Consider the following 21634-nt stretch of genomic DNA (forward strand, 5'->3'; position numbering starts at 1 on the left):
CAAGTTGCCCAAAATCAAAAGAGCCATAGGCATTGTTCAATAAAGGCCACTTTGCCAATGTGTGCATTGCTATACTTGCTTCTTTAGAAATCCAATTAATAGAGCAGTGAGGGATTTGATAAAGGGTGCAATAAATATCAGTGCAAATGCCTCTAATTCTCCAGGGGTGCAAATTTACACCCTTTCATTAGATAGAGCTGGTGGATCTTTGATTCATGAGATTTATGGTTATTTCAGGTTTTTTTTTTTTAAACAACAGCATTCTTCCTATTTTGTCATCAACGTTGCTATTTGTTCTTTTCTTGCTCCATAAAATATTGATTTGGATTTCAATTACATACAATTGTTTATGAATTTACGAAGAGAAGATAATTTACTCATGCATGGTTAAAATCATAAAGATTAAATATTTTCTTCTAACCATCTTTAACTAAAATTTCGCAACCATATATTTTCTTTAACTAAAATTTCACAACCATATACATGATCATTTTTTTTTTCGTAACCACGATGCTAAAAGTCAAGAGAGATCAAATTGGATATGTCAATCTATACAACTGCTTCTATGACAACCTTATATTGTTGGACCCAAATTATCTCCCTCCCGGAGTCTATTATGTGCATGGGTGAGCATGCATGCATGCATGACTGAGTTAGAGAAACGTTTAAAAGGATAAGCAACTAGAAATTCATTATAAACTATCAAACACTTAAAAACTTGACACTTAATGATAGCATGTAGTCTATAACACTCATCAAAATGATAAGCATAACTTCATTCAAATAGTGATATGGTCTTTCTGCACCAAGAAGAGGTAGTTTATAACACTCCAAATAAATGCATCACACAAGTAGTAGTACAGCTATTATTATTGCTACTACGAATACCTTTTGTTTAAAAAAAATTGAAAAATAAGAAAATAATGAAACAATATTAGAATAAACAAAAGATGAATGAACTCTGTACATTTCCATAATCATGGGGATGATGACCCTCTAAGCACATGATTTTAGAAGAAAGAAACATGATTCCAAGTACCACAAACTACAATTACAAGTCACGTTCCCGCTGCTTCATATTTAGGATGATCTCCATCTTTAGAATTCTGAACCTTGCATGATAGAAAACAACATTTTGAAGAAAAAGCATCAATCATTGTAACCGTTGAACTCAAAGTACCATCAAGGAAAAATAATTATCCTTTCGAATATAATTACATTACTTTTTGTGTATGCTTATGAAATGCAAAGGGACATAACAATATGTATGATGGATAAAGTTTGATGCAATTTACAAGGATTTTAATGCTCATAAAAATTGGCAATGCTCAGGAAATTCTATTATGATAATTATCTAGTGGGAGAGTGAAAATGTTGCTCGTGTTCATGCATTATTGCATTAAAAAGATTAAAGTACATGGTGTGGGAAATTAGGAGATTTGTTGAATAATATGCTTACCCTTTCTCTTCCTCAAAAGAACTATTGTGTGATGGTATTATATTTGCTCTCCCAGAGCCAATGTATGGTGGTATTCAAGTTAGCCTTCCAATAAAATTCCTCTTCTTGTGCTGCTTGTACTCTTTCTAGCTTTGGTGTCCCTAAAGCTCCATGAGAGAAAGTCTTCATCTCTGGGCACTCCCTCACAATTACTTCTTCCAAAGATGGGAACTCGAAGGAATAACTTCTAGAGCAAAAGCTTGAGAGGTTTGGCAAGCAATCAAGTTTTAAGTGTGTCAGTTGGGTGAAAGTAATCACCTCACTTGCTTCACCTCCCTCCCCTGTTACAACTTCTGTTATCCTTTCACATTCACTTACACTCATTTTTTTGAGTTGTAACAAACTTTTGGCTGTTGAGGATGTAACTAAATTAATCAATCCATGACATTTCCATATTTCCAGATTTGCCAAATTTTGGAAATATATTGATGATGCCAAAGATGCTGGGCACAAACTTTGCAGACTCTCACATTCCAAAACACATATTTCTTGTAGATTTTGAAAGCTGAAAATTCCTTCGGGGTCCTTATTCCATACCTGCTTCATTTTCAGTAGACGACGCAATATCAATCTTTTTAACGGAATGGCTGTCACAACATGTGATTCTCTAACATCGTGCCTTTGAAGTTCAAACACTTCTTGCAGTGAACTACAATAAGATACTTCAAGTCTCTCTAGACTTTGGAATCTTGTTAGCATATTAGATTCAAAGATGTTCACAAGATTTTCACAGTATTCAACAAATAGAGATTGAAGCTTGAAAAAGGAATGTTCAGCTAATTGATCGTGCCATATGATTTTCAAGTTCTCCATGTGCATGATTGTCAATGTTTCCAAACTAGGGAATGCAACCTGCAAATCCATCCCATGTGTGTTAATAACGTAACCAATCATTGTAAATCACATAATAGAAAATAAGATATATACGAAGTAAAACAGGGGATTATAAAAATAGAATTACCTCTTCACTGAGGAGAGGTTGCACAGAGAATTCATTGTAAGTAATTAGGAAGCAGTTAATTTCTCAAAAGACTAGATTAGTTAAACTTTTGATACCAGTTTCTCATTTTTTTAATAAAAAAAAAAGTTTCTCATTTTTGATTGCCCTGTTTACTACATAAAAAAACAGAGCCTCTCATTGTAACATATACTCACATTTTCTTCTTCAATAAAGATCACAACAATTCTATTTAAAGAGACAGTATTTTTGACAAACCTAAAGTTTCATTTGAGGCAACTTGGCAAGCAATGTGAGGAAGGAGCCATCTAAAGATAAATTCATTAAAATAGCACATTATGATCCTGCCAAATAGCTAGGTTATAAATACGGTTTGCATCTTACTTTTAGTAATTAATTTTTAATGTTTTAATAATACTATTTGTGCCATATGTTGAAGATGATAAAGCTAAACACACCTTTTCATTAAGTCTACAGACAAAAGGCAGTCAGATGTATTGTTTCATTCAAGTAAATAGCTAATGTATTGGTATTGCTCAAATGGTGTCCTATTGAAGATTCAAGAATCAGTTGGTATTGGCGGGCTTTTCAGTTAGGAAGTTGTGATCAACTAACTCAATAAACTCCACCTTTCATGGATCTAATCCGTAATTCCAGGGGTTTTGTTTTATTCAATTAGGGAGATTTACTTGTATAAATACTGTATCTTGCACCAGAATGTAATTAAGCAAGATCAAATACAATTTCTCTTTGATATCTCTCTCTCTTCCTCTCTTTTCTTCTCTCTCTCTCTTTCACCCTTTTCTTCTCTCTTTCTAACTGTTTGTTGTTCTTCAATCTAGCTAAACACTGTTAGATTCTCTCTGTTAGAATTTCATTGCTATAAGCTTTTATTACAATTAGATTTTATTAATACAAGCAATGTATATACACATTTTTATCACAAAAATATAAGAGGTGCTATGTCCACAACAAATCATAGGTAATAAGTTGCAATTAGTTCTTGTATGAATCTATAACTTAAATAATTATTATTTTTTGTCCATTCATAACAAACAATAACAACTTAACATTTAAAATTTGTACTGATGTCATAGAATTTGCACCGATGTTCAACTGAGGTTAAACCGTGATGGATGTTATAATTAATTTACTAATAATAAAAAACAAATAAAGGTATTAAAACGACAAACATTAACAAATTTATACTAAAAATATGTCTAATAAAGTTACACAACTTTCAAATGAATTTTGACCATTTTTATAAGGTTAATAGAAAATAATAAAGCATAAACAAGTCGAAAAAAAAAAAATTGTTTAGTAATCTTTCAAATAAAAAAAATTATGTAAAATAAAATCATTTTCAACATAAATTTATAAATTGTATATTCACATGTAAAAAACATAGTTCTTGAACCTCTAATAAAATTATCAAATAAAAATAGATTGAGATGGGTAATATAATAATTAGGAAAACTATAATCTAAATTTTAAATAAATAAAATATTAAATCCAGGATTGGAATAACAAAGGAGTATAGCCTATCGGTTATTGTATTAGTATTTGACCTACAGATCCCTTGTTCTATCCGTAGCCTACACCTATTATAAAATTTTATATTTAAAAATGATTGAACCGTAACTTCCACACAGATAAAAATGGAGAGACCTAAATAATTAAATAAAAGCTAAAATACAATATTGATATTTTACTTTTCTTCAGATTTCATTTTAGTCCTCTAACTTTGTTTTTGTTCATTTTAGTCCTCTAAGTTTCAGATTTATTCAATTTGTGGCCTTTCTGTTAACTTTTGTTAAAATTTTTTAAAAAAAATTCTGAAAAAAATTTTTCAATCATTAATTGAATTTTTTTAATTTAAAAAATTTGAAGAAAAATTTATTAAATTGAAAAATTAACCACAATATATAACAAAAGTTGATGAAAAAGCCTTAATTGAATAAACTTGAAAGTTAGAGGACTGAAATGAAAAAAAGCAAAATTAGAGAACTGAAATGAAATTTGAAGAAAGTTAGAGGGTCAGTTTTGCATTTTACCTTTAAATAAACTTGAACTATAGGTAACTTAAATGAAGAAAAATAAAATTAAAGGTCTTAAATAAATTTTGGTCAAATATAAAAAGTGCAATTTGCATTTCTAGCAAAAGAAATAAATGAAATGTTGACTTGTTTAATTTTTACTGGCCAAATCAGCGCTTAGATGGATAAAAAAAAAAATACATATCAGCTTCTAAAAATCTCTCTAATTTGTGTATGACGTACAGTTCACCGTTTTGGAAGTAGGGCCACCATGACCTCCGCTGCAAAATGCAGTACGGCCACTCAAAACCCCTCCTTTCTCTTTTCTTTTTCTTGGCTCTTGCCCAACTCTAATCTTTCTTGCTCTATGATTGTCTTTCCCCCACTCTTTTCATAGATACAATACACACAATGATTGTAAAGTTGTTAGATCTAGAATGGCACAGATCTAGAAGTTCTGGGTGGGTTTTGAAAATATACTATAGGGTGAGATCGCTTAGTGGTTGCAAGGTCCTCAATAGCGTGATTTGGCCTTAGGATCATTGGTTATGGGCAATTTTTGTCTTCTATGTGGAGGTTATCAAAACTCAAGACCCACGGTGAAAAGAGGATGGTCTGTGCATGCTTCTAAAACCAGATTAGAGAACAAACCCAAACTGATTTTTCTTTTTCTTTTTCTTTTTCTTTTTTTGGTTTTTATACCTGACCTGCTAAACCTGTAACGGTATAGCACTAACATTAAATAAACGGTCAATATCAAAACACGTAGGCCATGTTTGGTTGTGTGGTTCTAGCACACATTTTAATATTTTAAACAATTTTACACACATTTAACACACTTTTTCACCCACACGTATGTTAAAAACACCCAAACAACATTACTCAAACTTCTTTATCAAACAGAACCTTAAAATCTACAATTAAGATCTAAGGTGGGTACCGTACACACTAAAAAAACTGAGAGTAGCGTAGAATGACCCACAAAGTAAAATAGGGGATAATAAAAATAGAATTACCTTTTCATTGAAGAGAGGTTGCATGGTAGTATGGGAGATCTCCTCTGAACTAACAGGTTTGAATATGAATGACTCCAATTTAGGGCATTTTTCTATCGTCATACCCGTCAAGGATGGAAATCTGATATTGCTTCCTATGCAGAATCTTTTGAGGACGGGAAGATCTTTTAGAAACAGGTCTTCCAGTTGAGGGAAAAACACCTTTGGGATGATTTCTTCTTCTCCAAAGTCTTCTGTGAGTAGTAGTATTTCTTCCATTACCTTACAATCCTCAATGTAAAGAATTTTGAGCTGAACCATAAATGTCGCTGTAGAGGAAGACAATAGGTATTTTAAATTGCCAGAGCCCTTCACGGTCAATTTACACAAATTTTGAAATCTTGAGTCTGTTTGTATGTTTGCTAATTTGAAAGAGGAGCTTGCCCGATGTTGGTTGAGCGGTATCTCTTCAGAGTGTATATAGGACAGTTCCAACGTTTCTAACTTGGGGAACACAACCTGTAACAAAAATTAATCACCCCCTTCAGAAAACTTGTTAAAAGAGATGAAGAAAACGATGTCGTATTTGCCTAATACAACTAGGCCCAGACCTCAAACGGTGATGACTGATGAAGTCCAGACTCAAAACGATGCCGTAAAGACTTGGGAGTAATTAAATGATGCTAGTGTTTATTCACGCGATCATTTTGCTCACGTTGTTATTTAATTAGACACGTTGCCTAATTCCATTGGTTGTACAAAGAATTCCTTGTAAGTAATTTCAAACGCATAGATTAATTAGTTACGAATTCAGTTTCTCATTTTTGGTATGATAGGTAGTCTTATCATCAATTGTTTATGATAAGTAGTCTTATCCTCAATTATTTTAGTGAGGTTGATTCAAGCGCTCGAACTTATGACCTACCATGGAAGATACTCGTTGTCACACACATGCAAAACTCTAAAAATTAATATTTGGCTAAAATACAAACTACAATCTTAAAGTTTAGAAACGCTTAGATTTTATATTTTGAAATTTCAAAATTTGGATTTTACTCTTTGAATTTTTATTTATTTTGCATCAGTAGCCATTCCATCCCTATTTTCCGTGTCATATAGGTTTGTCACGTGTATTTAGTTTTTCTAATAAAATGATGTCACGCTATTTTTTTATGCCATCTCATTTCTAATTTTTTTAGACCACAAATAATGTCACATTATTTTAATGGTCAAACTAAACACACAAACCAAATTTGTGTGGCACTTCATGGAAAATATGGACAAAAGGGTTACTAATGCAAATGGAATAGAACTTTAGGGAATAAAATCCTGATTTTGAAACTTCAGGATATAAAATTTAAATACTTCCAAACTTTAGGGGTATAGTTTGCAATTTAACCTTAATATTTCTTAAATCATGAAGTATAAAATAGCGATTTTTTATTATTATCTAACTAGGTCAATTACATCTTAGTTTTTATATATTAAAATTTTTGAGATCTGTAGCCAACCCCATAATTTTGAGATTTTATTTATTCATTTATTTATAATATAAGGAAGTGGTGTCCTAACCTTTAGTCGAACTATTCCACTCTCTTACCAATAATACGTTCCAAAAATCTAAATAACGCATTGTATGGTGGATTGAATCTGAAACCCTCTCTCTCTCTCTCTCTCTCTCTATATATATATATATATATGTCACAGCTCACACCAACGTGCCCACCACATGGTTTTTTTTTTTTTTTGAGAAACCACGTGGATATTTTCATGATGGTTCAAAAATTTTGAAATTAAAGTTTTTTAATGTTTGATTTTTGTCGTTGTAATAGTATTATAGTATAATAATACTATTTGTGCTATAAGCTTTTATTACAAGAACATCTTATTAAAATTGGGAAAATTGCACTGGGAGGTTACTAAAATTACTTTCCCTAAAAAAAAAAAACTAACTTATTGTTTTGGACTGTACAGACCTTACTTTCCTTTTCCAAAAAAAAACTACACTTTCTCCCTTAAACATTGTTAAAAGTCAGTAATGAAAGATGACTTATTTAGGATTTGTGACAAATCTAGCTTCTTTTGTTTACCACCCAGTTGTTCTTCTCCTTGGCACAGTACACCTTCCTTTCCATATAGCTCTACGGGAAATTTATCAAATATTTTCTACACTGTTTATTCAAATCTGTCCCAAAACAGCCTCTAACTACCCACCTACTTGTTCAGCCATAGCATAAGCACATATGTTAATTAGAGACCCGAATAAATTTCAATACCACATGCGTGGGTAAGTATGATTCCAATTTTTGAATTCCTATAGTCATCAAGTAACAATCACTTAAAACTCAAGAAAAACCCAAGTATCTAATTCACCGAATCATCCAAGCTTGTAAACCCGATAAGCCAGTGGTTGAACCAACCTGATTTCCCCTCCTTGTTTAATCAATCACCAGCTTTGGAATCGCATCTGTCTACACATCAAACTCACTCAAACACCTCTAGAAATCCGCCACCATCCACCAAACCCACATCATACAACCAAAGCTCACACCTCAATCCTCGAGGGTGGGAAAATCAAAATCAAAGAAAAGGGAAAGATAAAAAAGGGGGGGGGGGGTTCAATGCTAGGATTAGAGAGAGAGAGAGTAGATTTTAGTCATAGCCTCACAAGAGAAGACAGAAGCAACCAGAAGATGGGTTTTGGAGGGTGAATGATAATTTCAATTAGAAAGTGATGGTAAAATATATAAATTTATTAATTTCTGGATAGTGACTTTTTAGTTTTAATGGTGTAAAGCTAACAGGATTTGAATTAGGTACAATTTCCCCCTCATCACTCATAAAATATGTTTACCATCTTTACTTTTTTTTTTACTTTTCAAATTTTATAACTTTTTTATTCAATAGTTAAGATTTGGAAGTTTCTTCTCAGCTATCGAGAGTTATTGCACATAATCTCAATTCTGAGAGATGATAGTTTATTTTGAAGAGCATTTGTATTAGTTTGTGCAAAAATTTATTTTTATTTTAGGATAAAAAACTACTTTTTCTATTTTACATTCTAACTTTTCAAAATAACCCACATCAAATTATCTATGTTACACTACATCTCATTTAATAATCAATTTTCTTGATTTTTTAATTGTTTATATTTCTTCACACACAACAACCATTATTCTCTCTCTTCTTTCATCCTCAGGTTACGCAAAGAAAGAACAAAAAATAAATACAAAATGAATAATGATAGTGTAAATTTATACTAATATTGTAGCGACTATGCATTTTTACACAACTTTACATGGTCTAATATGGGTGAAGGTTGGACTTAGTTGGTTAAAATGTGGTTTTCTTTCTATTATACTGGCATTGGTGCGAGTGCTCAAGGAAGGTTTATATACAATTCAAAATAATGAAAGAAGTCAATGAAATTTAGTAAACTTCAGGTTAGGTTAGAGTAATTTTTTCCCATTAAAACAGATTTGGCTATGTACATAAAAGCTAATAGGTGAGACCACACCCAATAGTCATTTAAAGTCTCATTAAAAATTTTAATTAAATAATAGGGGCGATTAAAATAAGTAATAAAATTTTCAATATTTAAGTGTTCATTTGGTAACCTCTTATTTTTAGGTAGCTTATTTTAGTAGTGTTTATAATATATATATATATATATATATATATATATATATATATATATATGCTTCCCAAAAAATATATATATATATATAGTTTTTAGTAAATTTGAAGTTAAATGTGTGACAAAAAACCAAAAAGTAAACTTATTTTTTGAAAAATTAAAAGTTAGATTATTTATAAATAAAAAAAAAAGTTGAAAAAAATTAGACCAAAAGAAAAAGTCAAACAGACTCTAAATTTAGCTCCATAAATTAGGACACAAATAATCTTCAACTATATGTAAGGCAAGAACCTCACTTGAGGCACTTGTCTCTCTCACGTGTCCAGGGATTGTTTGACCAGGAGGAAGGTCATGTGTTTGTCACAACTCACAACTCACAAGCACCCAATAGTGCGTTGCTTCCTATACACTTCAATTAACAGTAGATAATTGACTATCAATATTTTACTGGTATTAATGTTTCATGATTTATATTGCTATGGAAGGTGTAATTGTAAAGAATGTAATCACTGCTATGTGGAAAAAAGAAGCATATACTCCAAAATAATAAATTGGTTGGTTTCCACGGACAAATTGGACAAGCAATCTATGTGGGTGTGTGCCCCATCTTTGGGATCATTATATGCAAATCTAAACTTTATTATACCTGTTCCTGTAGGATTGGCATGTGAAAATCCAGCTCCCATTCGGGAATGATTTCTCCAGCATCATTTATGACTGACTTTTGTGTGTTTAAAAAGCTCACGAGTTTTGGAAGCTGACAGAGTTCTAAGTGACGCAATTGAGGGAACAAGATCATATCTGTGTCTTCTATTTCGCCCTCTTCTTTTATGATTATTGCACCCATTATGCTGCATTCTTGTATCGCCAGTTCTTGAAGTTGTGGAAGGCCCTTGGCTATGGTTGACGAGAAGATAAATTTTAGTTTCTCACAATGTTCCACTTTCATAATGCTTAAGTTAAGGAAGGATGCCGAGGGAATTTGGCCATGACATATTTCTTCCAAGTTGATCATGTTTTTCAGAGATAGCATCTCCAAGACAGGAAAGACAACATCAGAGATAATCATCCCTCTCGAGTTGATGATGTACTCGATCTCGACATTGTTTTGGACATGGAGATGCTTCAGTTGTTGGAAGCCTGTCATATCTAATTCATCGATGACGCTCTTAACACCCTTTAACTCATCCAAACACAGATTTTCAATACCATTCAGCAACATTTTAATCCCCCTCTCCAAATGAAAGCTTGTATTCAGCTTGAGTTTTAGTGCTCTTGAGTTTTCATGTTTATCAGACCAATCCCACACATCTCCTACGAATATTTTGTATCTTTGCAACTTCTCGAATAACAGATCTTTTGGCAACATGTTGGCATCTGGAATGTGCACTTCTAAAGTAGTCAACCGTGACAAATGCTTTAGCTCTGCAAGGCTAGCTCTTTCATTGTTGAGTCCTTCAACGTCCCACTGAGTGAAGCTATTGCGGACATATAGCTTTTCTAATTGTATCAAACATGATAGGACATTTGGTGGAATCACTTTAAGTTCGGTACAATTTCTCAAATCCAAAATCCGTAAATGAGTCAAAAGCCCTGTTTCTTCCGGCAACTGTTTAACATTGGAGTGAAGAAGGCTAAGAATTTCTAAATTTCTCAGCTCTCCAATCATAGCTATGTCTTCCAACACACGCTGATGCAACCTCAATATTTCCAAACTAGGGAATGCAACCTGCAAGTCCACTCCACGTGTGTTAATAACATAACTAATCATAGTAACTCACATAATAGAAAATAAGACATACGAAGTAAAAGTGTAAAACAGGGGACTATAAAAATAGAATTATCTATTCATTGAAGAGAGGTTTCATAGAGAATTCATTGTAAGTAATTAGGAGGCAGTAAATTCTCTCTTACGACTAGATTAGTTAAACTTTTGACATCAGTTTCTCTTTTTTTATTATCTTTTTTATCCACAAAAAAAAAAGTTTTTAATTCTGATTGCTCTGTTTACTACATAAAGAAACAGAGCCTCTCATTGTAACATATACTCACATTTTCATCTTCAATAAAGATCACAGCAATTCTATTTTTGGCAAACCTAAAGTTTCATTTGAGGCACCTTGATAAACAATGTGAGGAAGGAGCCATCTAAAGATAAATTCATTACAATAGCACATTATGATCCTGCCAAATAGCTAGGTTATAAATACGGGTTGCATCTTACTTTTATTAATTAATTTTTAATGTTTTAATACTACTATTTGTGCTATAAGTTGAAGATGATAAAGCTAAACACACCTTTTCATTAAGTCTGCAGACAAAAGGCAGTCAGATGCATCGTTTCATTCAAGTAAATAGCGAATGTATTGGTATTGCTCAAACGGTGTCGTAATGAAGATTCAAGAATCAGTTGGTATTGGTTGGCTTTTTAGTTAGGAATCTGTGATCAACCAACTCAACAAACTCCACCTTTCATGGATCTAATCCGTAATTCCAGGGGTTTTGTTTTATTCAGTTAGGGAGATTTACTTGTATATATACTATATCTAGCACCAGAATGTAATTAAGCAAGATCAAATACAATTTCTCTGTGATATCTCTCTCTCTCTCTCTCTCTGCAATTGTTTGTTGTTCTTCAATCTAGCTAAACAATGTTAGATTCGCTTTGTTATAATTTCATTGCTATAAGCTTTTATTACAATAAGATTTTATGAGAGGTGCTATGTTTACAATAAATCATAGGTGATAAGTTGCAATTAGTTCTAATATGAATCTATAACTTAAATTTTTTTTTTGCCCCCTCATAACAAATAAGTTGCAATTAGTTGTAATGAGATTTTTTTTTTCTCATAGCCTAAGATTTGAACAAAGATTATTCAAGTCAATACGAATTTGCTTAGAAGGTGAATCTTGCAATATAAAAAGAACAAATAAAGGTGTCAAAATGACAAACATTAAAAAATTTATACTAAAAATATGTTTAAAAAAAATTACACAATTTTCAAATGAATTTTCACCATTTTTATAAGGTTAATAGAAAATAAGAAAGCAAAAACAACTGGAAAAAATTTGTGTTTAGTAATCTTTCAAATAAAAAAATTATCCAAAATAAAATCATTTTCGAAATAAATTAATAAATTGTATATTCATATGTAAAAAACATAGTTCTTGAACCTCTAATAAAATTATCAAATAATAATAGATTGAGAGGGGTAATATAATAATTTTCCAACTAATTTTTGTATTCTTTAAACTAATTAGGATTAAATAGATGCAATGCTCCACTAATTTTTTTTTAGGGAAACATGGCCAAGAGGTTGACAAGAATCTCTTTGTAAATATGCTCTTCTTCGTTCATCTTGATCATTATGATGTAAAGATGTAACATTTTCTCATAGCCTAAGATTTGAACAAAGATTATTCAAGTCAATACGAATTTGCTTAGAAGGTGAATCTTGCAATATAAATAAGTTCCTTATAAGAAATTTGCTCCACTAATTTTTTTTTTAGGGAAACATGGCCAAGAGGTTAACAAGAATCTCTTTGTAAATATGCTCTTCTTCATTCATCCTGATCATTAGGATGAAAAGATGAAATATTTTCTCATTACCTAAGATTTGAATGAAGATTATTCAAGTCAATACGAATTTACTTAGAAGGTGAATCTTGCAATATAAGTAATTTTCTTATAAGAAATTTGATTATAGTGCTAGCAAAACAGTAAAGGGTAAACTTTAAGTTCATTCAATATATTCAACGTGGACATTCATTTATTATATTAATCATGTCCAATAAAGTATTCAGGTATTATTTTTGTGCATATGCATGTGTATAAAATGTATTATATAAATTCAACAAATTCAGCTAAAGACTAAAGCAAGTACTAACTAATTATATGAAAATGTGCTTTTTTTTGGAAGAAGAAAAAGCAATTTTAAAAATATGCCTTTTTTGAAAACAAAATTTGTTTGAGCATGCCGTATGATTTTCTAGTTAATTGATCATGCTATATGATTTTTAAGTTTCCCCGGTGCAAGATTCTCAATGTTTCCAAACTTGGGAACGCAACCTGCAAGTCCATCCTGTGTGTGCTATTGACATATCTAATCATAATAACAAACATAATAGAAAATAAAATATATACGAAGTAAAACAGGGGATAATAAAAATAGAATTACCTCTTCATTGAAGAGAGGTTGCATGGCAGTTTGAGAGATCTCCTCTGAATTCACTTCCTTAAGTTCCTTGCTCAATGTCATGCCTGAACTAACAGGTTTGAATCTGAATGACTCCAATTTAGGGCATTTTTCTATCAACATATCCTTCAATGATGGAAATTTGATATTGCTTCCTACGCAGAATCTTTTGAGGACTGGAAGATCATATAGAATCAGGATTTCCAGTTGAGGGAACAACACCTTTGGAATTATTTCTCCTTCTCCTAAGTCTTCTGTGAGTAGTACCTCTTCCATTACCTTACAGTCCTCAATGTAAAGATATTTGAGCTGAACCATAAATGTTGCTATAGAAGAAGACAATAGGTATTTTAAATTGCCAGAGCCTTTCACTTTCAAGTTACACAAATTTAGAAATCTCGGGTCTGTTAATTTGAAAGAGGAGCTTGCCCGATGTTGGTTGTGCCTTAGTATCTCTGCGGAGTGTATAGAGAACAGTCTCAACGTTTCCAAGTTGGGGAACACAAGCTGCAACAGCAATTAATTATCTCCTTCGGCAAACTTGTTAAAAAGAGATGCAGAAAACAGTGTCGTATTTGCCTAATACAACAAGGCCCAGACCTCAAACATTGACGAAGTACATACTCAAAACGATGTTGTAAAGACTTGGGAGTAGTTTCTTTTTTTAGAGAGTTTTAACTTAAGTGACGCACGCGTGATCATTTTTTATTCATTTAGCTCAAGTTGTTAGTATTTGATTAGACACTTTAAAGTAATTAGGAAGCAGTTAATTCTCTCAAATGGCTAGATTGGTTAAGACTTATGAAGGAACAGAGCCTCTGTTACAACAGTTAATTCACTCAAGCATTTTTGGTCACTCTGTTTTCTATATAAAGGAACAGAGCCTCTCATTGTTTTATAGTGAGAGAGTATTTTTGACAAACCTAAACAGTGCATAAGTTAGGGTACGTATACTATTGTTATTTCATTTGAGGAAATCACCAAATTTTTTTTTTGAACAGTGGCATGGCAACTTGGCTAGCAATGAGAGGGAAGAGTCATCAAAAAAAAAAAAAAAAAAAAACCACAAAGACATGCATAAACAGAAATCAAAGACCAATGAAAATGTGACGAATCCTGTAAACAATACTAAGTATCTACAAATAAAAAAATTTGTGAATTGATTCTCTTAGGTTACCACGATTTCATGGTGGAGTCATGGTTTTGTGAACAACTGTTTATGAGTATGGTCCCAAAATATTACAGTAATTATCTAGGTGAAAAATACAAACAAAAAATTAACATAATTGAAGATTAAAAAAAAGTATATGACGCTTGCAAATCAAACGTAAGGTGCTGTCATTTATAAGAAAAGAATTTTAGAAAGACATGATAAACATTTGATCAGCTTTTTTGCATCAAATTTCATAGCTTACCACAATTCCCACATATGGTACTATCAGGTTTCCAAAGAACTAAACTTTACGAATGCAGGGTTCATCAAGACAAAAAGTAGAGATGCCAAAGACTCCTAACTCCTAAGTTACGAATGCAAAAACTGCAAAATCAAAATAGGGAAACATGGCCAAGAGGTTAACAAGAATCTCTTTGTAAATATGCTCTTCTTCATTCATTCTGATCATTAGGATGAAAAGATGAAATACTTTCTCATAACCTATGATTTGAACGAAGATTATTCAAGTCAATAAGAATTTGCTTAGAAGGTGAATCTTGCAATATAAGTAATTTTCTTATAAGAAATTTGATTATAGTGCTAGCAAAACAATAAAGGGTAAACTATAAGTTCATTCAATATATTCGACTTGGGCATTCATTTATTATATTAATCATGTCCAACAAAGTATTCAGGTATTATTTTTGTGCATATGCATGTGTATAAAATGTATTACATAAATTCAACAAATTCAGCTAAAGACTAAAGCAAGTACTAACTAATTATTTGAAAATGTGCTTTTTTTTAGAAGAAGAAAAAGCAATTTTAAAAATATGCCTTTTTTGAAAACAAAATTTGTTTGAGCATGCCGTATGATTTTCTAGCTAATTGATCATGCTATATGATTTTTAAGTTTCCCAAGTGCAAGATTCTCAATGTTTCCAAACTTGGGAATGCAACCTGCAAGTCCATGCCGTGTGTGTTATTGACATATCTAATCATAATAACTCACATAATAGAAAATAAAATGTATACGAAGTAAAACAGGGGATTATAAAAATAGAATTACCTCTTCGTTGAAGAGAGGTTGCATGGCAGTATGGGAGATCTCCTCTGAACTAACAGGATTGAATATGAATGACTCAAATTTAGGGCATTTTTCTATTACCATACCCTTCAATGATCGAAATATGATATTTCTTCCTACGCAGAATCTTTTGAGGACTGGAAGATCTATTAGAAACAGTGTTTTCAGTTGAGGGAACAACTCCTTTGGAATTATTTCTTCTTCTCCAAAGTCTTCTGTGAGTAGTACCTCTTCCATTACCTTACAGTCCTCAATGACAAGATATTTGAGCTGAATCATAGATGTCGCTGTAGAAGAAGACAATAGGTATTTTAAATTGCCAGAGCCTTTCACTATCAACTTACGCAAATTTAGAAATCTCGGGTCTGTTAATTTGAAAGAGGAGCTTGCCCGATGTTGGTTGTGCCGTAGTATCTCTTCGGAGTGTATAGAGGACAGTTCCAACTTTTCCAAGTTGGGGAACACAAGCTGCAACAGCAATTAATTATCTCCTTCAGCAAACTTGTTAAAAAGAGATGCAGAAAACAGTGTCGTATTTGCCTAATACAACAAGGCCCAGACCTCAAACATTGACGAAGTACATACTCAAAACGATGCCGTAAACACTAGGGAGTACTTAAGTGACGCCCGTTTACTCGCATGATCATTTTTCATTTAGCTCAAGTTGTTATTTTGTTAGACACGTGTTATGATTCAATTGGTTGTACAAAGAATTCGTTGTAAGTAATTAGTTTCTCATTTTTGGTTGCTCTGTTCTCTAAATAACGAAACAGAGCCTCTCATTGTAACATATACTCATATTTTCTTCTTCAATAAAGATCACAGAAATTCTATTTAAAGAGAGATTATTTTTGAAAAATCTAAACATTGCTTAAGTTAGGTACCTATTTGGCTATATTATTGTTATTTCATTTGAGGAAATGACCAAAAATTTTATTTAAAGATAGTGGCATGGCAACTTGGCAAGTAATGTGAGGAAAGAGTCACCTAAAGATAAATTCATTACAAAGTCACATTATGATCCTGTTACATGTTTTTCTTTTTTATCCCGAACAGAAGAGAAGCGGGATTCTAAAAAGGAATTCTCTTTTTTAAAGGGAAAATGAAGTTTTTTATTTTTATGTTTTTATGGGAAAAATGAAGTTTCTTCAAAAATGAAAAAATAGTGATTTTTTAAAGTAACTAGGTTATAAATACGGGTTGCATCTTACTTTTATTGATAAATTTTAAGTTTTTAATAATACTATTTGTGCTATAAGCTTTTATTACAATAAGGTTTTATTCAAGCAAGATGGCTATACATAAAACTAATATGTGCCACGGTATCCATAAAAAAAATGTGGCATGATAGCTAATACACAATAAGTGTTGGAGTATGTGTGCTTCAAATACTTTAAGTATGCTCGTGTCCCACATTGATTAGAGATGAGCTATCATATATGTTTATAAACCATAGCACCACTTAAGTGTTAGCTTAAAAGATCATGGGCTAAGAGTTAGAGTTGAGTTTGAGTTGGGTTTAGGCTTGTTTCCATCTTTCTTGTTTTTCATTCCTTCTCTATTTCTTTTCCTTTAGCCCAATTTGGTTCGGCCTGTTGGGCATTAAATAGGCAGCCCATTGGGGCATTTAATGTGCAGCCCGTTGGCTTGCACAGTAACTGTTGCATGTAGCCCATTAGCCCTCACATCAGTTACTATATAAAACCCTCAATTCCCCTCTTTAGTTTTTTAGCTACAGCAGTCGCCTCTTCCCTCTGTTTTGCTCTTTTTTTTCTTTTTTTTTTTTGCTCATCTCCACTAAAAATTTCAGCATCAATTTTAGTTTTAAGAAAAGTCAAATTAAGGTTATTCTTAGTTCTTCTTGCTTGAGTGTGTGATCAACTTGAAGAAATCACTATAATCGAATCTTGGGGGTTGTTCGGTCAAGAGAGCCATTCACACCGAGTTCTACTCTGGTGGCATGAATCAATCTTTAAAGACAACGCATTTTGCGTGATTCTATAGTTTGTGAGATTTTTTTAACTCTATCTATTTATTTTTGTCATTGCTAATTTTTTAGGGTTTGTATTGTTGAATCAAACTTGTTCATTTAGCCTTATTTTCCTACAAGAAGTTGCATGCAAAATTTAGAATAAAAATCCTTTATCTCACCTAGTGTTCTACTTTATGTTCTAAGTGAGGGAGGGGGGATGAAAGTCTTTTTTTTTTGTTTTTTGTTTTTTAGACTAGTATGTGATTCAAGAAAGAAAGAAAGAAAAAATAATAGTAAAGTTAGTGCTAGAATTTGTATGGTTAATGGGTACAATGAGTAGTGTGTTATTTATTTAAAGTGCTAAGTGAACGTTACCAATGGGTGTGAGGCAATGCTGCATGGCTATGTTCTGGATGAGTGTTGTGTGTAGTTGAATAATTAATAGGAAAAAGTTTAGCTACAAAATTGTTTGTAGTCTAAAGCTATAATCCTACTCAATATCTTTTTATTGGAGGTGAATTTTGATTAATCTACCATTGAATTACATCTTCTTCTTATAATTTTCATACTTGCAAAATTTCTAGAAAATTAAAGATCAATAGCTATATCATAAATAAATTGTTTAAATTGCAAGTTTTTGTAATTTAAAATTAAACATAAAATATAAGTTTATAGATTATATAGTAAATAATATTTAATTGACACAAAATTTGACATGTGTATTAAGAACGTAAAAAATATACAATTCAACGATTAGATTTTCAAAATATGTTTTAATTTTTATTTTATTGAGTAAGGTTATAGTTTAAGGCTACAACAAATTATGTAGCTAAACTTTGTCTCAATTAATATAGCTCGTTGAGTTTTGTCTTTTAGTTTAGAATTTGAATATCCATTTTCCTTAATATTTAATCTCACAATTACTAGACCAAAAAAAAGAAAAAGAAAAGAGAATGAGGCTAGTTTTAGAATAAGAACCTATTTTTTTTCTATTATATATACTCATTTTTCAAAATAGTACACATTAAATTCATCTATTTTATTCTACATTTCATTAAATTATCAATTTTCTTGATATTTTTTTTAATTGTTGCTTTTTCTTTACACACAACAACCACCATTATCTCTCTTTTTCATCCCCGAGTTATGTAAAGAAAGAATAAAAATTAAATATAAAATGAATAATATTAGTGTAGATTTATATGGTTACTGTAGCAATTATGTATTTTTATGTAACTTTCCATGACTTGATATGGGTGAATTCTAGATTAAGTTGGCTAAAATGTTGTCCTTTTTCTATTATATAAATTATAAATATTGATGTGAGTGCTCAGGGAAGGTTTATGTACAATTCTTTTTTGAGGGAGATCTATGTACAATTCAAAACAATCAAGAAGTAAATGTAATTTTAGTAAACCTGGTTAGTGTAATTTTTTCCATTAAAACTGATTTGGCTATATAGCTAATAGGTGAGACCATACCCAATACACTAGTCATTTAACATCCAAACTCAATAGTTATTTAAAGTCTCGTTAAAATATTTAATCAATTAATAATAGGGGTGATTAAAATAAGTGCGGCCTTATTTTCCTCAATTAATTACATTCAAGTCTTAAAATTTGCAATATTTAAGTGTATGGTATCTCTTATTTTCAGTAACTTATATTTTCATAGTGTTTATAAATAAAAAAGTATATAGTTTTTAGTAACTTTTACGTTAAATATGTGACAAAAAATGAAAAAGTAGATTTATTTTATGAAAAACTAAAAGTTAGATTATTTAAAAAAAGAAAGTAAAAAAAAACGTAGACAAAAAACAAAAGTTTTTAACAAATAAGAAAAAGCCAAACGAACTCCAAATTTAGATTCATAAATTAGGACACAAATAATTTTCAACTATATATAAGGCTATAACCTCACTTGAGGCACATGTCTCTCACATGTCCAAGGATTGTTTGCCCAGGAGAAAGGTCATGTGACTGTCACAAGCACCCAATAGTGCGTTACTTCCTATACACTTCAATTAACAGTAGATAATTGACTATCAATATTTTACTGGGGTATTAATGATTCATGATTTATATTGCTATGGAAGGTGTAAAGAATTAAACCACTGCTATGTAGAAAAAAGAAGCATATACTCCAAAATACTAAATCGGTTGCTTTCCACGGACAAATTGGACAAGCAATCTATGAGGGTGTGTGCCACATCTTTGGGATCATTATATGCAAATCTAAACTTTATTATACCTGTTCCTGTAGGATTGGCATGTGAAAATCCAGCTCCCATTCGGGAATGATTTCTCCAGCATCATTTATGACTGACTTTTGTGTGTTTAAAAAGCTCACGAGTTTTGGAAGCTGACAGAGTTCTAAGTGACGCAATTGAGGGAACAAGATCATATCTGTGTCTTCTATTTCGCCCTCTTCTTTTATGATTATTGCACCCATTATGCTGCATTCTTGTATCGCCAATTCTTGAAGTTGTGGAAGGCACTTGGCTATGGTTGACGAGAAGATAAATTTTAGTTTCTCACAATGTTCCACTTTCATAATGCTTAAGTTACGGAAGGATGCCGAGGGAATTTGGCCATGACATATTTCTTCCAAGTTGATAATGTTTTTGAGAGATAGCGTCTCCAAGACGGGAAAGACAACATCAGAGATAATCATCCCTCTCGAGTTGATGATGTACTCGATCTCGACATTGTTTTGGACATGGAGATGCTTCAGTTGTTGGAAGCCTGTCATATCTAATTCATCGGTGACGCTCTTAACACCCTTTAACTCATCCAAACACAGATTTTCAATACCATTCAGCAACATTTTAATCCCCCTCTCCAAATGAAAGCTTGTATTCAGCTTGAGTTTTAGTGCTCTTGAGTTTTCATGTTTATCAGACCAATCCCACACATCTCCTACGAATATTTTGTATCTTTGCAACTTCTCGAATAACAGATCTTTTGGCAACATGTTGGCATCTGGAATGTGCACTTCTAAAGTAGTCAACCGTGACAAATGCGTTAGCTCTGCAAGGCTAGCTCTTTCATTGTTGAGTCCTTCAACGTCCCACTGAGTGAAGCTATTGCCGACATATAGCTCTTCTAATTGTATCAAACATGATAGGACATTTGGTGGAATCACTTTAAGTTCGGTACAATTTCTCAAATCCAAAATCCGTAAATGAGTCAAAAGCCCTGTTTCTTCCGGCAACTGTTTAACATTGGAGTGAAGAAGGCTAAGAATTTCTAAATTTCTCAGCTCTCCAATCATAGCTATGTCTTGCAACACACACTGATGCCAAAACAATTTTTCCAAACTAGGGAATGTTACCTGCAAGTCCACTCCACGTGTGTTAATAACATAACTAATCATAATAACTCACATAATAGAAAATAAGACATATACGAAGTAAAAGTGTAAAACAGGGGACTATAAAAATAGAATTATCTATTCATTGAAGAGAGGTTTCATAGAGAATTCATTGTAAGTAATTAGGAAGCAGTAAATTCTCTCTTACGACTAGATTAGTTAAACTTTTGACATCAGTTTCCTTTTTTCTTTTTTTTTATATCCCAAAAAAAAAAAAAGTTTCTAATTCTGATTGCTCTGTTTACTACATAAAGAAACAGAGCCTCTCATTGTAACATATACTCACATTTTCATTTTCAATAAAGATCACATCAATTCTATTTTTGGCAAACCTAAAGTTTCATTTGAGGCAACTTGACAAGCAATGTGAGGAAGGAGCCATCTAAAGATAAATTCATTACAATAGCACATTATGATCCTGCCAAATAGCTAGGTTATAAATACGGGATGCATCTTACTTTTATTAATTATTTTTTAATGTTTTAATAATACTATTTGTGCTATATGTTGAAGATGATAAAGCTAAACACACCTTTTCATTAAGTTTGCAGACAAAAGGCAGTCAAACGCATTGTTTCATTCAAGTAAATAGCTAATGTATTGGTATTGCTCAAACGGTGTCTTATTGAAGATTCAAGAATCAATTGGCATTGGCGGGCTTTTCAGTTAGGAAGCTGTGATCAACCAACTCAACAAACTCCACCTTTCATGGATCTAATCTGTAATTCTA

General features: G+C 31.8%; 1 protein-coding gene across 1 annotated transcript; it reads right to left on the minus strand.

Annotated features, from left to right (window-relative positions):
• Nucleotides 1-757: 757 nt before the first annotated feature.
• Nucleotides 758-20821, minus strand: LOC142627287 (uncharacterized). Its single transcript, XM_075801108.1, has 6 exons — nt 19783-20821; nt 15543-16028; nt 9771-10853; nt 5509-6006; nt 1460-2350; nt 758-1112 (listed from the first exon to the last, which is right to left on the minus strand). Exons 1-5 carry the CDS (start codon nt 20803-20805, stop codon nt 1481-1483), a joined length of 3960 nt encoding a protein of 1319 aa, XP_075657223.1. The 5' UTR covers nt 20806-20821; the 3' UTR covers nt 758-1112; nt 1460-1480.
• Between the last annotated feature and the right edge of the window lie 813 nt (nt 20822-21634).

This window comes from Castanea sativa, chromosome 3, assembly GCF_040712315.1.
Source record: "Castanea sativa cultivar Marrone di Chiusa Pesio chromosome 3, ASM4071231v1".
NCBI lineage: Eukaryota > Viridiplantae > Streptophyta > Magnoliopsida > Fagales > Fagaceae > Castanea > Castanea sativa.

Excerpts from the sequence above, each read along its gene's own strand:
- LOC142627287 (XM_075801108.1), bottom strand. The coding sequence starts at position 20,805 with ATGATTGGAGAGCTGAGAAATTTAGAAATTCTTAGCCTTCTTCACTCC. Across the intron at positions 10,854-15,542 it reads AACCTCTCTTCAACGAAGAG|GTTGCATTCCCTAGTTTGGA; the intron begins GTAATTCTATTT and ends GTGGACTTGCAG. Across the intron at positions 2,351-5,508 it reads AACCTCTCTTCAATGAAAAG|GTTGCATTCCCTAGTTTGGA; the intron begins GTAATTCTATTT and ends ATGGATTTGCAG.